The 16,042-nt window shown below is 43.0% G+C and overlaps 1 protein-coding gene across 1 annotated transcript in view; it reads right to left on the bottom strand.

Annotated features, from left to right (window-relative positions):
* The window catches only part of DIPK2B (divergent protein kinase domain 2B), a 51,639-nt gene extending 35,899 nt beyond the window's left edge, over positions 1–15,740 (bottom strand). Inside the window, exons 1-2 of the mRNA XM_022556440.2 lie at positions 14,870–15,740; positions 6,846–7,110 (exon numbers count right to left, since the gene is read on the bottom strand). Of these exons, the coding sequence (XP_022412148.1) occupies positions 6,846–7,110; positions 14,870–15,105 (501 nt within the window). The 5' untranslated portion in view covers positions 15,106–15,740. The remainder of the gene's footprint in view (positions 1–6,845; positions 7,111–14,869) is intronic.
* Positions 15,741–16,042: the final 302 nt, after the last annotated feature.

Below are 16,042 nucleotides of genomic sequence, written 5' to 3'. Positions count from 1 at the left end.
AAAGCTGAGAGAGCTCAGCACCACCAAACCAGCTTTAGCACAACCAAACCAAATGCTAAAGGAACTTCTCTAGTCAGGAAACACAAGAGAAAAAAAAGACGTAGAAAAACAAACCCCAAACAATTAGGAAAATGGTAATAGGAACATACATATCGATAATTAGCTTAAATGTAAATGGATTAAATGCTTCAACCAAAAGACATAGACCGGGTGAACGGATACAAAAACAAGACCTGTATATATGCTGTCTACAAGAGACCCCCTTCAGACCTAGGGACACATAGAGACTGAAAGGGAGGGGATGGAAAAAGATACTCCATGCAAAATGGAAATCAAAGAAAGCTGGAGTAACAATTCTCATATCACACAGAATAGACGTTAAAATAGACACTATTACAAGAGACAAAGAAGGACACTACATAATGATCAAGGGATCAATCCAAGAAGAAGATATAACAATTGTAAATATTTATGCACCCAACATAGGAGCACCTCAACACATAAGGCAATCACTAACAGCCATAAAAGGAGAAATCGACAGTAACACAGTCATAATAGGAGACTTTAACATCCCACTTTCACCAATGGACAGATCATCCAAAATGAAAATAAATAAGGAAACACAAGCTGTAAATGATACATTAAACAAGATGGACTTAATTGATATTTATAGGACATTCCATCCAAAAACAACAGAATACTCTTTCTTCTCAAGTGCTCATGGAACATTCTTCAGGATAGATCATATCTTGGGTCAAAAATCAAGCCTTGGGAAATTTAAGGAAATTGAAATCATACCAAGTATCTTTCCTGAACAGAACGCTATGAGACTAGATATCAATTACAGGAAAAAATATCTGTAAGAAATACAAACACATGGAGGCTAAACATACACTACTTAATAACCAAGAGATCACTGAAGAAATCAAAGAGGAAATCAAAAAATACCTAGAAACAAATGAAAAAGAAAACACGACGACCCAAAACCTATGGGAAGCTACAAAAGCAGTTCTAAGAGGGAAGTTTATAGCAATACAGTCCTACCTCAAGAAAGAAGAAACATCTCAAACAAACAACCTAATTTTACACCTAAAGCAATTAGAGAAAGAAGAACAAAAACCTCCAAGGTTAGCAGAAGGAAAGAAATCATAAATATCAGATCAGAAATAAATGAAAAAGAAATGAAGGAAACAAGAGCAAAGATCAATAAAACTAAAAGCTGGTTCTTTGAGAAGATAAACAAAATTGATAAACCATTAGCCAGACTCATCAAGAAAAAAAGGGAGAAGACTCAAATCAATAGAATTAGAAATGAAAAAGGAGAAGTAACAACAACACTGAAGAAATACAAAGGATCATGAGAGACTACTACAAGCAACTATATGCCAATAAAATGGACAGCCTGGAAGAAATGGACAAATTCTTAGAAAAGCACAACCTTCGGAGACTGAACCAGGAAGAAATAGAAAATATAAACAGAGCAATCCCAAGCACTGAAATTGAAACTGTGATCAAAAGTCTTCCAACAAACAAAAGCCCAGGACCAGATGGCTCCACAGGTGACTTCTACCAAACATTTAGAGATGAGCTAACGCCTATCCTTCTCAAACTCTTCCAGAATATAGCAGAGGGAGGAACACTCCCGAACTCATTCTATGAGGCCAACATCACCCTCATACCAAAACCAGACAAAGATGTCACAAAAAAAAGAAAACTACAGGTCAATATCACTGATGAACATAGGTGCAAAAGTCCTCAACAAAATACTAGCAAACAGAATCCAACAACACATTAAAAGGATCATACACCATGACCAAGTGGGGTTTATCCCAGGAATGCAAGGATTCTTCAATATATGCAAATCAATCAATGTGATACACCATATTAAGAAACTGAAGGAGAAAAACCATATGATAATCTCAATAGATGCAGAAAAAGCTTTTGACAAAATTCAACACCCATGTATGATAAAAAGCCTCCAGAAAGTAAGCATAGAGGGAACTTACCTCAACATAATAAAGGCCATATATGAGAAACCCACAGCCAACCTCATTCTCAATGGTGAAAAAACAAACCATTTCCACTTAAATCAGGTACAAGACAAGGTTGCCACTATTATTCAACACAGTTTTGGAAGTTGTAGCCGCAGTATTCAGAGAAGAAATAGAAATAAGAGGAATCCACATTGTAAAAGAAGACGTAAAACTGTCACTGTTTGCAGATGACATGATCCTATACCTAGAGAATCCTAAAGATGCTACCAGAAAACTACTAGAGCTAATCAGTGAATTTGGTAAAATAGCAGGATACAAAATTAATGCACAGAAATCTCTTGCATTCCTATACACTAACGATGAAAAATCTAAAAGAGAAATTAGGGAAACACTCCCATTTACCATTGCAACAAAAAGAATAAAATACCTAGGAATAAACCTACCTAAGGAGACAAAAGACCTGTATGCAGAAAACTATAAGGCACTTAGGAAAGAAATTAAAGGTGATACAAAGATATGGAGAGATATACCATGTTCCTGGATTGGAAGAATCAACATTGTGAAAATGACTATACTACCCAAAGCAATCTACAGATTCAATGCAGTCCCTATCAAACTACCACTGGTATTTTTCACAGAACTAGAACAAAATAATTTCACAATTTGTATGGAAACACAAAAGACCCTGAATAGCCAAAGCAATCTTGAGAAAGAAAAACAGAGCTGGGGAATCAGGCTCCCTGACTTCAGCCTATACTACAAAGCTACAGTAATCAAGACAGTATGATACTGGCACAAAAGTAGAAATATAGATCAACAGAACAGGATAGAAAACCCAGAGATAAACCCACGCATGTATGGTCACGTTATCGTGGATAAAGGAGGCAAGAATATACAATGGAGAAAAGACAGCCTCTTCAATAAGTGGTGCAGGGAAAACTGGACAGGTACATGTAAAAGAATGAAATTAGAACACTCCCTAACACCGTATACCAAAATAAACTCAAATGGATTAAAGACCTAAATGTAAGGCCAGACACTATAAAACTCTTAGAAGAAACATAGGCAGAACACTCTATGTCATACATCACAGCAAGACCCTTTTTGACCCACCTCCTAGAGAAATGGAAACAAAAATAAACAAATGGGACCTAATGAAACTTAAAAGTTTTTGCACAGCAAGGGAAACCATAAACAGGATGAAAAGACAGCCCTCAGAATGGGAGAAAATATTTGCAAATGAAGCAACTGACAAAGGATTAACCTCCAAATATACAAGTAGGTCATGCAGCTCAATATCAAAAAAACAAACAACCCAATTGAAAAATGGGCAGAAGACCTAAACAAACATTTCTCCAAAGAAAATATGAAGGGATGCTCAACATCACTAAGCATTAGAGAAATGCAAATCAAAACCACAATGTGGTATCACCTCACACCGGTCAGAATGGTCATCACCAAAAAATCTACAAACAGTAAATGTTGGAGAGGGTGTGGAGAAAGGGGAACCCTCTTGCACTGTTGGTGGGAATATAAATTGGTAGAGCCACTATGGAGAACAGTATGGAGGTTCCTTAAAAATCTAAAAATAGAACTACCATATGACCCAGCAATCTCACTACTGGGCATATACCCTGAGAAAACCATAATTCAAAGAGTCATGTACCACAATGTTCATTGCAGCTCTATTTACAATAGCCAGGACATGGAAGCAACCTAAGTGTCAATCGACAAATGAATGGATAAAGAAGATGTGACACATATATACAATGGAATATTACTCAGCCATAAAAACAAACGAAATTGAGTTATTTGTAGTGAGGTGGATGAACCTAGAGACTGTCATACAGAGTGAAGTAAGTCAGAAAGAGAAAAACAAATACCGTATGCTAACACATATATATGGAGTCTAAAAAAAAAAGGTTTTGAAGAATCTAGGGGCAGGACAGGATTAAAGAGGTAGACATAGAGAATGGACTTGAGGATACGGGGAGGGGGACGGGTAAGCCGGGACCAAGTGAGAGAGTGGCGTGGACATATATACGCTACCAAACGTAAAATAGATAGCTAGTGGGAAGCAGCCGCATAGCACAGGGAGATCAGCTCGGTGCTTTGTGACCACCTAGAAGGGTGGGATAGGAAGGGTGGGAGGGAGACGCAAGTGGGAGGGGATATGGGGATATATGTATGCATATAGCAGATTCACTTTGTTATACAGCAGAAACTAACACAACATTGTAAAGCAATTATACTCTAATAAAGATGTTAAAAAAAGAAAAGGAAAGAAGGAAAGCTTGTTTAGCTGTATGTTAATGCACGATGACAAAATTGGTAGAGCAAGTTTTAGCACAAGAAATTGAAGAAAGGGACCCACTTATTACAACAACGCTGCCATACATTTCTATGGTGATGGACTTTTTCTAAAACATCTTCCTATCTATAAGCTCAGTAGGATGAATGAATCCGGTAAAGCAGGCACTATTTGCTGCCTTTTGAGAAACAGGGAATCAAGGCACCCAGCACAGTGTCTGGTGATAGTAGGCATGCAATTAGGATTTCTTAACTAAGTGAAGTAGACATGTGAAATCAAAGAATGTCAGAACTGGGAGGGCCTTTGAGATGATCCAGACACCTCCCCCCAGCACAGTTTTGGAGGAGGAATGTCAGGGCAGAGTGGGGAAGTCCTAGACTTAAATGCAATGTCAACTGGTCAGTGAGTGAAGGATCCAAGTCAATAGTCTGTCCTTTGTCCCCATATAGGCTGTTATCATAACATCCACTACAGCACTTTGTGGTGGTTTGTGTTCTTGTCTGTCCTCACCATTGGGCCACATGATCCTGGGGGGCAGAGCTTGTGTCTGATTCATCTTTGTCACATGGATGAACCGGAACCAGAAGCTCTCTGCTCTTCCTGGGTCTCTGAGCTCCTTCATGTTCTGCCACAGCTGTTAGTGGCAGAGGCAGGACTCAACCACAGTTTCCAGACCCCAGGGATCCTTTGCCCCTACCGCAATGTCTATACTCATCAAGGTAGGTGGCATTAAATGTACTGGACAGGTTGCTTTGGACTTCCTAGGCCTCCTGGGATAATCCCCACTGTATTATGGAAGTGTCTAGAAAATGAAGGAAAGAGGGAGTCTTCCTTAGTTCAAAGCCCAAGGCCAGTTTAGCCACTTTCTGTGGAATCTCAAGTGTATCTTGTGCACCAGGATGTTCTGTCCTTTGGTACACTTGCTAGGTCCCAGGTGGAGGTAGTCCAGGGCCGGTGCCTTGGGGGAACTGTGCCTGTCAGCGTGGGACCAGACAGCAATGGGGGCAGGAAGAAGTGATGGGATTTTCAAGGGGTTCTGAAACAAACCCTTGCATATCTTGTTTTGCTCTTCCTGGAGCCTTCTATTTGCTCCTGAGCACGTATTTGAGGCAAAGCAGAGGAGGTCTCATATTGGTCCTTCCCATGCCTCAGTATTAGCTGTGGTCAGCCTGAGAATGGCAGATGGTGGGTACCCAGGCCAGTGCATGGAGGCTCTGTCTTCAGGCACAGAAAGAGAGGCATAGGGGCATTACACCTAGGGTGTGTACCATGGTGTGGGCTTTGATATCTGTCCTCTGTCTTCTGGTTCTGCCCAGTGTTGAGAAGCTCCCATAAGGTTCTTCCCACCTGAGCCTCCACTTCCAGTTTCCCACACCAACTCCAAGACCCTTAGGTTGGGTCCTGCCACCACCTCCCCAACCTGGCAATAGTTTGACTTCCTCTGGCTTATTTTCTCCCCACTCCATGCCAGTGAGATTCATAAAGTACAGAGTACAAAAGGACCACATTGGAAAGCTCAATATCAGATGATGGCCATGTCACCAGCAGCTCGATTCCTCTTGATTTCAAGGCAGTTTCCACACGACTTTAGAGTAAAGCCACATGGTCTTGCCACGTGGTCAAGATATGCAGGGACCAGTGATTCTGCTTTGTTCTGGGTTACTCGTCTCAAAGAGACCAAAGGGAAGGTCTGTTAGTGCTCAGAAGTTACCCAGGCAGCCTTATGTGCCCATATGAAGGGGCTAATGGCCTGGAGAGTCCAAGAAACAGACTTGGCATGCCCCTGAGCGATGCTAAATCCTCCAGCCTCATCATGGCAGGGAGGCTGAGGTGAGCCTCTCCTCTCTCATCTTTGCGGAAGGTGAGCGGCTCCTCAATCCTTTGAGGCAGCATCTTTTGCCCCAAGGGGCCAGCTGGATGTGTGTGGAGTTACATGACTGTGCTGGTCCGGATGAAAAACACGATACCAGTGGCGATAGTGCAGGAGGGGACCAATGCAGGATAAGATGGCACTGGCAACGTGCTGAAGTTCTGAAGGCAGCCTACTCGTGGGAGTGGGTAGGAGCTCTCAGATGGGAGGAGGGAGCTGTGTTATCAGTCTGCTTTTGCAGTGACTCAGGTTTGGTTCTTCTTTATGGTGGGAGATCAAAGAGGAAGCTGATTTTCAAAGTGGGGTCTCTGGATCATGAAACGGGATGCATATGGGAGCTTCTAAGAACGGTCACCGTTTAGGGGTTGGCAAACATTGTGGTGAGGGGGGGAAGGCTGCTGAGGGTCATCTGTCCTTCTGACCAGAGGTGGGAGCTAGGAACTGTTTCCCAAAGAGTCGCTGAGAGTCATATCAGAGAGAAAGGAGAATGACAATGGGAAGGGTCCCTATAACTAAACCTGTTTAGTTCCTGTCTTGTCACAGGCCATGCTGTTTCATGACATTGTTTTGTCCCACTTTAGACAGATTACAATTCCTTTTGCCCGGACTGAGATGTGAGCTGGGAATGGATTCTGCACCCTCTCCCCACCCCCAGGGCCAGTACTCTCACCTGCACCAGGTCCGGTGTGAGGCGCTTGGCCTGCAGCCATTTCTGGAACCTCCCTGTTTTCCGCAGGACGCGCTCAATGCTGCAGGTCTTTGGGGCAGCTGCGGAGGCACAGATTCTCCTGTCCGAGATCTCGTTTTGGTGTTTGCTGACCAGCCTTGAGATCTCCACGGGGCGCCAGGTTTTGAAATCATCCGAGTAATTTACAGGGTAAGAAGGCAAGTCGTCGGGAATCAGTCCAAGGTGTGGGGCCAGCCAGTTGTCAAACCTGGAAGAATAGCCCTTTGGGGATCAGCCTGGGAGCTGGAGAGAGGGAGCAGGGACCAAGCAGGGACCAGCCACACTGCCAGAGCCAGCAGAGCCCGGGGACAGGGAGATGGGGGAGAACATCTGCTCTGACCCATTTCTTCTCCTTAGACTGGGAAGCTCCAAGCTCTTCCTGTGAGAGGACTATTTGTGTTTCCTCAAACTTAGGGAAGTGTATATGTGATGTCAGAAAAGGAGAGGGATCTGCATACTGAAACCAAACTTTTATCTTTTTCATCCAAATGGCACAGAAGGGCTAGCCATGGCTTTCTGAACTTCTACTCCACGTGAAGGCAGCAGCTTTAGATATGCTGGTACATTTGATTCTCCTAATAACCCATCCCCACTTTACAGATGTGGAAACTGAGGCTTGCGGAGCTTAAGTGCCTTGCAAGTTCAGATAATATGTTGCTAAGCAGGGATGCAAACTCAGGGCTGCCCGTTAGAAAAACCCATGATCTTTCTGCTTCGCTACACTGGTTCTAGCAAAGGCCCACTCTGTGAACAACGGCTGGGTCTTGAAACCACAGTTCTTGAAGAGGCTTCTGGTCCTGAACTGGGGAGGGCACTGCCTCTTCATATCCAACCCCAAAAGCCCCATCAATTTTGCTTTCAGTCCACAGATAAGTTATCAGTACCAACCAAGTGTCAGGGAACAGTGGCTGCTAAAGGGTCACCAAATTCAAAGCTATGTGGGATCCAGGAGGTGTGTGATTCCACACAATGGAATCCTCCCCAGGGGAGAGGCACTGGCCTATCACCATTTGCTGATTTTCTAGGCACCACCTTGACCCTTTTCTCCAGTCATTCCTCCGTCTGTGTGCCGACAGTTCCATCAGGGAAGAATGTTCAATCTCCTTCTGATTAATGTATGAAAAAGTACTAAGAAAATGTGTCTCTTCATTATTATTAATAATTGAGGGTTATACTGCACATGAAAATTAGGCTTATATGTTATACATTTAATTTATTTTTTTAAATTTATTTTATTGTAGTATAGTTGATTTACAATGTTGTGTTAATTTCTGTTGTACAGCAAAGTGATTCGGTTACATTTCAAAGAAGGTGCTCTAACAAACTGTCAGTAAGTACCTTCTGCAATGCAGGACCATTCAAACTGCAGTGGAAGTAGGCACAAAGAATTCCATTCAAGGACATTGCCACAGATCTGTTTAAAAAGACCAGACACCGAAAACTTGCAAGGAATCAACTCTATTGGAATTTTTAGGACAACCATGGGAAATGATCCTCCCCACTGGGATAATAAGGAAGGGCCTAGGCCTCCGAGGCAGGCCTGTTTCCTGTAGCTACTCTTGTTCATGGGGGTTCAAACCACCCCTCCCCAAGGGCCTGTGACTAAGGATTTACAACTAGGTGGCTCTCTTTGATAACAATAACAGCGATACACATTTATGAGTCACTTTAGCAGTCACTTTGCTGAATTCTGTATGTGCATTAAGTCAGTTAAACCTTTCAATAAACCTATGAGGTCAGCACTGCTATTATCACGCAGATGAGGAAACTGAGGCACAGAGAAGTTCAGTGACTTGCTCCAAGTCACACAGCCAGGAACTGGAGGAAGTAACCTTCAGGGCTCCAGAGCTTGTACTCTAAACCACTTTGCTGCTACTTAGTCCTCTATCATCTGTTTTATGAATTTGTGCTTGGTAACAGACGGGTAACATTATTAGGAGTTATAGCTAGCAGGGTCCTTAAAGATGATTTTGTCCCCGTCCCTCTTCCATTATATATATATATATATATATATATATATATGTATATATGTATATATATATATATTTAATTCTTTTCCAGATTCTTTTTCCTTATAGGTTACTAGTTCTCTGCGCTATACAGTAGGTCTTTGTTGGTTATCTATTTTTTAAAACATCTTTATTGGAGTATAATTGCTTTACAATGGTGTGTTAGTTTCTGCTTTATAACAAAGTGAATCAGTTATACATATACATATGTCCCCATATCTCTTCCCTCTTGCGTCTCCCTCCCTCCCACCCTCCCTATCCCACCCCTCCAGGCGGTCACAAAGCACCGAGCTGATCTCCCTGTGCTATGCGGCTGCTTCCCCCTAGCTATCTATTTTACACTTGGTAGCGTATATATGTCCATGCCACTCTCTCACTTTGTCCATTATATTTTGAGGATGAGAAAATTGAAGATGACTTGTCTGAATAATCATAGAAAATTAGTGGCAGGGGAGGACAGATCTCAGGGGTCTCTGTCTCCCAGTTTGTGGGGATGGCATGGAGATGGATGCCCTACCCTGTGGGATAACCTCATTGTCCTCTTTTTCTGTCCCCACCTTCTGAGGAGGCTCTACTGAAAGGACAGCACTGACTTGGCAGGTGACTGTAATGGATCCCGGTGCATGTCCAGCCATGGCTTGAGGTGTCCCATGAGGACCAATTGAGGACAAATAAACAGGTCTACAGGCCACACTTCTCCCCCTTTCCAAATGGTAATAACTTTAGGATGCTGAATGGGAAAAAAATTAATATTCTTACAACTTTGATTACCTACTTTATTAAACTGAAGAATGTCAGTGAGAAAATGGGCCCTGCTGTTTATTCACTAAAATGTTAATATCCTAGAATTTGGAAAACCACAAAATAGAGGCAGAGTTCTAATCTTCCTTCTGAACTGACATCATGGGCATGTTTGTAGTGAGCCTGGCTGAGTTCCTCACTGGGCTAAAAGATGGACAAGCAAGATCATAGTTTCCCAGAGCTGGAAGGAAGAATAAATGTCATGTGGTCCCATCCCTGCAAGCTCCTCAACATGGAGAGCAGGCTAGGGGTGTAGGGGAGAGTGACAACATTGGAACGAGAATGTATATTTCTTGTGTTTGCATCCAGTCAAACACTAAGTTTGTAGCCACGTCTCCCTAAATATTTCGTGCCTCTCTTCCCTCTTCTCTACCCCTCAGGACACTTAAAACATCCAGCATCTTTCCAAAGCTCTCAGGATACAGTTCATACTTCACAAGGCTCTTCCTAAGCCCATCTCCTGCTGCTCCCCTCACAAGCTTGCGTTGGTCTCACCAAACCACTGACCATCCTTGGCTAAGCTGTATTGTTTTGGGCCTCTGAGCCTCCACTCATCTTGTTAAATGCTGATCCCTTTATCTGAGACACTTTCTCTTTCCTCCCTGGATAATCCCTACCCGACACATTAAACCCCAGACAGGTATCATCTCTTCTGATTCTCACTCCCTCATCCCCCCAGTCTGAGATAGGTTCCCTCCCACATGCTCCCATGACATCCTGTGTAGGACATTTTGTATAGTCCTCATACTCTGCTTTAATCATTGGTTCATGTCTCTGTCTTCCTTCAGGGCCAGGACTGGGCCTCCTTCAACTTTGTAACTAAGTGCCTAGCAGAGTGCTTGGCTCCAAGTTAGTACCCAATGATTTTAGTTGGATGGATGGATGGTTGGATGGGTATTTGAACGAACAGATGGTTAAGTGAGTAGAGGAATACATGGAGGGATGGATGAATGGGATGCACAGAGTGAAGGTTGGGTGGAAGAATGCCTAGAGGGATGCTTGGATGAATGGGTGAATGGATGGATGGATGGGTGCATGTATGGATGATTGAATGTGTAGATGGATATTTTTGCCTTAAGCTCTGGGGCCCTGAAGCTCTCAAGATCTCTGAATTCATTTGGGGAAGTGAGTTAAAGCAGTAATTACTATCACCTTCTGAGGTGAAGGAGAAAGACAAGGGCAAGGGAGAAGGGAAGGCAAAAAAAAGCTTAATGATTTACTTATTTTGCTGTGAGTCATCCACCACTCAGAAGTATTCAAACATTCTTTAAGACTTTGGGAATGGGGGGTGAGGATGTAAGGCCATTTGGGTACAGTAAGGAAGGCAAGGTAAGACATCCATCCTCGTAAGAGCCGAGGAATCCTTAGGAGTGATTCTGATCAGAAATACTGCCATTAAGTACCCCATACCCCACACTTTCACCTTACCTGTTACTCGCACATATGCAAATACTGATCAATCAGATCCTGGTAGAACTTGCCAGTTGGGGTGGTCACTTAGAATTTTATATATAAGGATATATTCAGTAGGAAGGATATGTAAATCAGGTTGACTCATTTTTCTAGCTTCCCTTAACTTTTTCATTCATGATTTGAAAGTCAACATGTAATGCATGGAAAACTGGTACTGAAAACATTCTAATGGTCAAAGACCATTGGTTGTGTATGGGAAGCATCAGATTCATGATTACCATTCTTGCCAAAGGAAAGATAGGGAAAGAAGGGAAGGTGACATCCTTCCACCAATCATGTGTCTTCAGCCTACCCAGCCAGCCCGGGGAGCTCACCCTCTGTTTGTTGCTGAACAACAAGCATTGTCCAATCCTTATTGAGGACCAGGACTGGAGTTCTAATGCTTGCCTGGCTATAGCATTTCAGCCTAACATCTGAAAGTTTTGGATGGGCTTTCTCCTAAGGTAGCACTATGACCAGTTTTAAAAGTGGAGGAATGTTTGGAGATGAACAAAAACGATGAGCAAACACACCATTGGAAAGAGAGGCAAAGGATGTGAACTTGTAGACAATTTAGCAAAGAAGAAATACAAATGGGCAAGAAGCCTACAAAAAGGGCTCAACTGAGAAGAAATCCATAATAAAAATAATAGTAATAGTAAACACTTCTGAGTGTGCAAAAAGTAAACTCTATAGGTAGAAGTCTCCATTTGGAGATATATATGTGTATATATATATATATATATATATATATATATCTCATAATCCTAAAAATTCACTGTATTTTTTGACCCAGAAATTTCACCTTTAGGAATTTGTTACAGGAATTAATCACTGATGTGCATAAAAGTCTAGCCACAGGGATCTTCAACATAGCACTGTTTATAATAATGAAAAGTGAAAAAAAAACCCTTGTTACCCCACAATAGTTGATTAGTTAAATAAATTATGGTTGATTGATGCAATCGAATACCACGAAACCACTAAAAGTCAAATTGTGGAGAAGAATAGTTAATGTGGAAAGGTGTTCCGATACATGGTTAAATAAAAGTTTCCAAAAGAGTATGCATAGTATGATCACATTTTTGTTGAAAAAATTTTAATCCATACTTAGAAAAAAGGTGGTAAGGATCATACACCAAAATGTTAACTAAACATTTTGAGGAATTGTCTGTGATTTTTATTTTGTGCTTTCTTTAATCAATATTTCCTGAAAATTCTAAAATAAAGAGATATCACTTTTAAAATAAGGAAAATACTATTTACAATGTAGAGAAAAGGACTATAAACAAGTCCACGTTCCCAGAGCCACTTACTACCTCTCGCTGCTTCCTTGCGCTGAGGATGTGATTTCTCAACGTGAAGCATTCCAAACCTCAACCTGCCCTGCCTGGTGTTTCCCTGCTTGGATCTGCACACTTCCCTTTCAGGCGGGCGCACGTGGAAAATGAATTCTGAGGGAGCTGAAGTAATATCCTGAACTCAACTGGAACACAAACCTGTTTGGGGAAATGCTTCCTGAATATGGTCATTACCTGACTGATGAGAAAAACCTCATTTCTTTCCACTTGAAGAGCCGACTGTAATATTCATACACTCTTGTTTACTTATCTGGAGGAGGATATGAATCTGGAGCTCTTCCTCAGTTGAATCCCTTAATTTCCCTCCCTCTTATCTTAAAATATGTCCATATTCTCACTGCCTTCTTTCTCCAAGGAATCAGTGCCACTTCCCCTGTGTTTTTGGCCCTCTCCATCCCATTTCTTAGGTGGGAAATCTTGAGTTCATTTCCAACATCTTCATTTCCTGTCACATCGAGTTGATCAACAAAATGATTCTCTAGCTGAACTGACTTGCATCCTTCCTGCGCTGCTTTGTTCCCAATGATCTTTCTCTTGGACTAGGAGAACTGGTCTGACAGCCCCTGCCAGCATCACCAGGCTGTTCTGCACACTGCTTTCCAGAAGATCTTTCCAAAATACAGGCCTCATCTTGTCCCCACCCTACTTAACATCCTCACCATTGCCTGCAGTACAGCTTCCTCAGCTGGAGGTCTTTCAACTTTTTAACATTCAAAATGCCTTAAAAATGGTCTAATAGGACATGTACACACTACTATATATAAAATAGACAACTAATAAGGACCTATTGTATAGCACAGGGAACTCAATACTCTGTAATGACCTATATGGGAAAAGAATCTAAAAAAGAGTGGATATATGTATAGTATAACTGATTCACTTTGCTGTACACCTGAAACGAACACAACATTGTAAATCAACTATACTCCAATAAAAATTTTTTAAAAATGGTCTAATAGGAAAAGTTCACATCCACTCCCTATAACATCTACCATCTCACAAAAGAAGTTCTTTTTGTTGGTATTTTCTATTTGTTATTTCTGTTTAGTAACTTAGTAGAATACTCAAATATGTCTTTGGTTAATACAGATTGGAAATAAAATTATCGTAAATGAATGCCTTCTGCTTAGTCATCAAATCTTACAAGCCAGAGGCAGGGCCTTGGGGGAAGGCACAAGAGAAGAGGCCTATTACAAAGGGTCTATTGAAAAGGCTGGAGACCACTGGCTCACAGGTTAAGTCCCAATTCCTTGGTATGGCATTCAAGGCCCCTGGCCCCATCTGACCCTTCCAACCTCCTCCTGCTGCCATGCCTCCACATGTGCTCCATGCTCCAGCCACTAAGACTTCTCACCTCTTCCCACACCGCTGGGCCTTTGCTCAAGCTGATCCTTCTAACTTAAGCCCCTCTCCTCCCACTAAATTTCAGCTCATCCTTCAAGGTCTTGCTCAGAACACCTTCCCCTGGAGAAGCCTTTCTCCAGTCCCCATTTGGAATTAATATCCTCTCCCTGGACCTCCCCGAGGTCCTTTACACTTCACTTCTGGCCTGCATCAGATCAAGCCTTATTGTTATTTGTAACACCGTTCCCCTTTCCTGATATCCCGGAGGGCAATGACCAGAGTTATAGCAATGCCATTACAGCACGTGCTGGGTCTTGGCCATAGTAAAGGCCAAGTAAAGGCCAACACATTGACTGTGTGTTGGCAGGCCTGAATTCCAGAGTGTGGTACTATTCTTTGGTGAGAGCCAGGTGCATTGAGATTTACTAAACTTAGGTTTTCCTCTGATCAAGGCAACATCTCACAGCAGAAAACTTGTTCAGAAACTTTGGAGCAAACTGCCTCGGTTTGAATTCCAGATCTGCCACTTATGAGGTGGTGACCTTGGGCAAGTCACTGAACCTTGCTAGGTCTCAGTTCACTATCTGAATCATGAGTGCAAAACACTAACTGCCAGGACTGTTGTGAGGAGAAAAATAAAAAACAGCTTTAAATTGTCTGTCACATAGTAAGCTGTCTATAAATTTTATTTCCTTCCCACTATGAGAAATGAACTTGGTAAACTCAATAGTCCCAGGCTACTCCATTCATAGAAAACTTTAAGCTCCCATTTCCAAAGGAAACTTTGGATTTAGCATTTAGAGCTGGAATTTGGCTTCACACCTTACCCCCTTCCCATCCCAACTTTAACTCATTCCCACTATGATTAAATGGCTTTGCTTCAGCTCCCACCCATAAATTCGTAAATTACATCCTGACTTGATTTCAAGAAACTCCTGGACATCATCACATGAAGGGAACAGAATTTTGCCCCTCAGAGTTATCTGATTGAGATTCTGACCTTATTTCTTCTTTAAAGAACTTCTTGCAAATAGATGTCCCGATGCAGGCATTACATTTATCAAGGCCGAGGAAAGTCCTTCCAAAATTGTAGCTGGTTCTGACTCGGGACACCAGAGAAGGAGAGGGAGAAGCCGGCGAGGAGACAGAGTAGCTCAGGGCTGAGACCCACAGCAGCAGGGCTGGCCAGCCCGGGTGGAGGGCTGCAGCTTCAGGCCCCAGCCGCGGCTCCATCATGGGCTCGGGACTCCAGCTGCAGCCCTCGGCTGCCCACTTAGGGCTGTGCAGAGGCAGGTCTTGGCAAAAGAGAGAGGGCTGGCTTCAGGGCGCTGACCCCATCCCAGCTTCCCAGGTTTCTGTTTGAGGATGCTAAGGAGCTTGGGGCTAACGAGGCTGGGGAGGAGGTGAGGAAGTCCATGGAGGATGCTGATAGCACCGTTGCCAGAGTTACTCTTCCTCTGCCCTGGGGCGGCTGCTGCAGCCTGGGGAGGGGCTGACTAGCAGATTTCGGGAAGGACAATGGCCAGGGCCTCCCTGTGCAGTCTTTTTGACAAACACAGGATATCCTGGCTGGGCAGGAAAGGTCCATGCAGGATGTATGTCCGACCTGGTTTCCACCTGGGAGTGTCAAAGGATCTTGAAGGTCTCCGCCCTCCACTGTTTTAATTCTGGGTGTATCTGTCCCTATGGATCACACACATACACACACAAACACACGCACACCAGCCCCTCCCCGGCCCCCTGCGGTAGATAATTTGGCCTGTCCCTTAACCAGCCATATTTGGCTGTGAAATAACTAGAAGTCATTTTGCCGGCCATTAAGGGACACATTTGATACTGATTTGAAAGGTGAAGCGTTTTTACTCCTTAGGGAACAGACAAACGCAATCTGAGAAGAAAGGAGGGGAAAGGACCCGGTGGCCTCTGGCATGATAAGGGGAGGACCAGAAAGATCCTTCTGCCTGCACCCAGCTGTGTCTGTCCCTCTCCTCCTTGCCTGAAAGTCCCTCTTCCTTTACTGACTGACCTCCCTTCTCAGTGGCCGGCCTGACTTGGTGGGATATGACTGCCCCAGGATGGCCTTCCTCATGACACCAAGAAAAGGTCCATAGCATGGAGCAGATGGCAGTGCTAATTTAGGAATATGTAGAGAGGACCAAATCAGGGAAGGCAG

This window comes from Delphinapterus leucas, chromosome X (genome assembly GCF_059928025.1).
Source record: "Delphinapterus leucas isolate spDelLeu-1000000601 "Yukka" chromosome X, BTC_Dleu_Yukka2, whole genome shotgun sequence".
Taxonomy (NCBI): Eukaryota; Metazoa; Chordata; class Mammalia; order Artiodactyla; family Monodontidae; genus Delphinapterus; species Delphinapterus leucas.
This window is presented reverse-complemented; position numbering and strand designations above follow the sequence as displayed.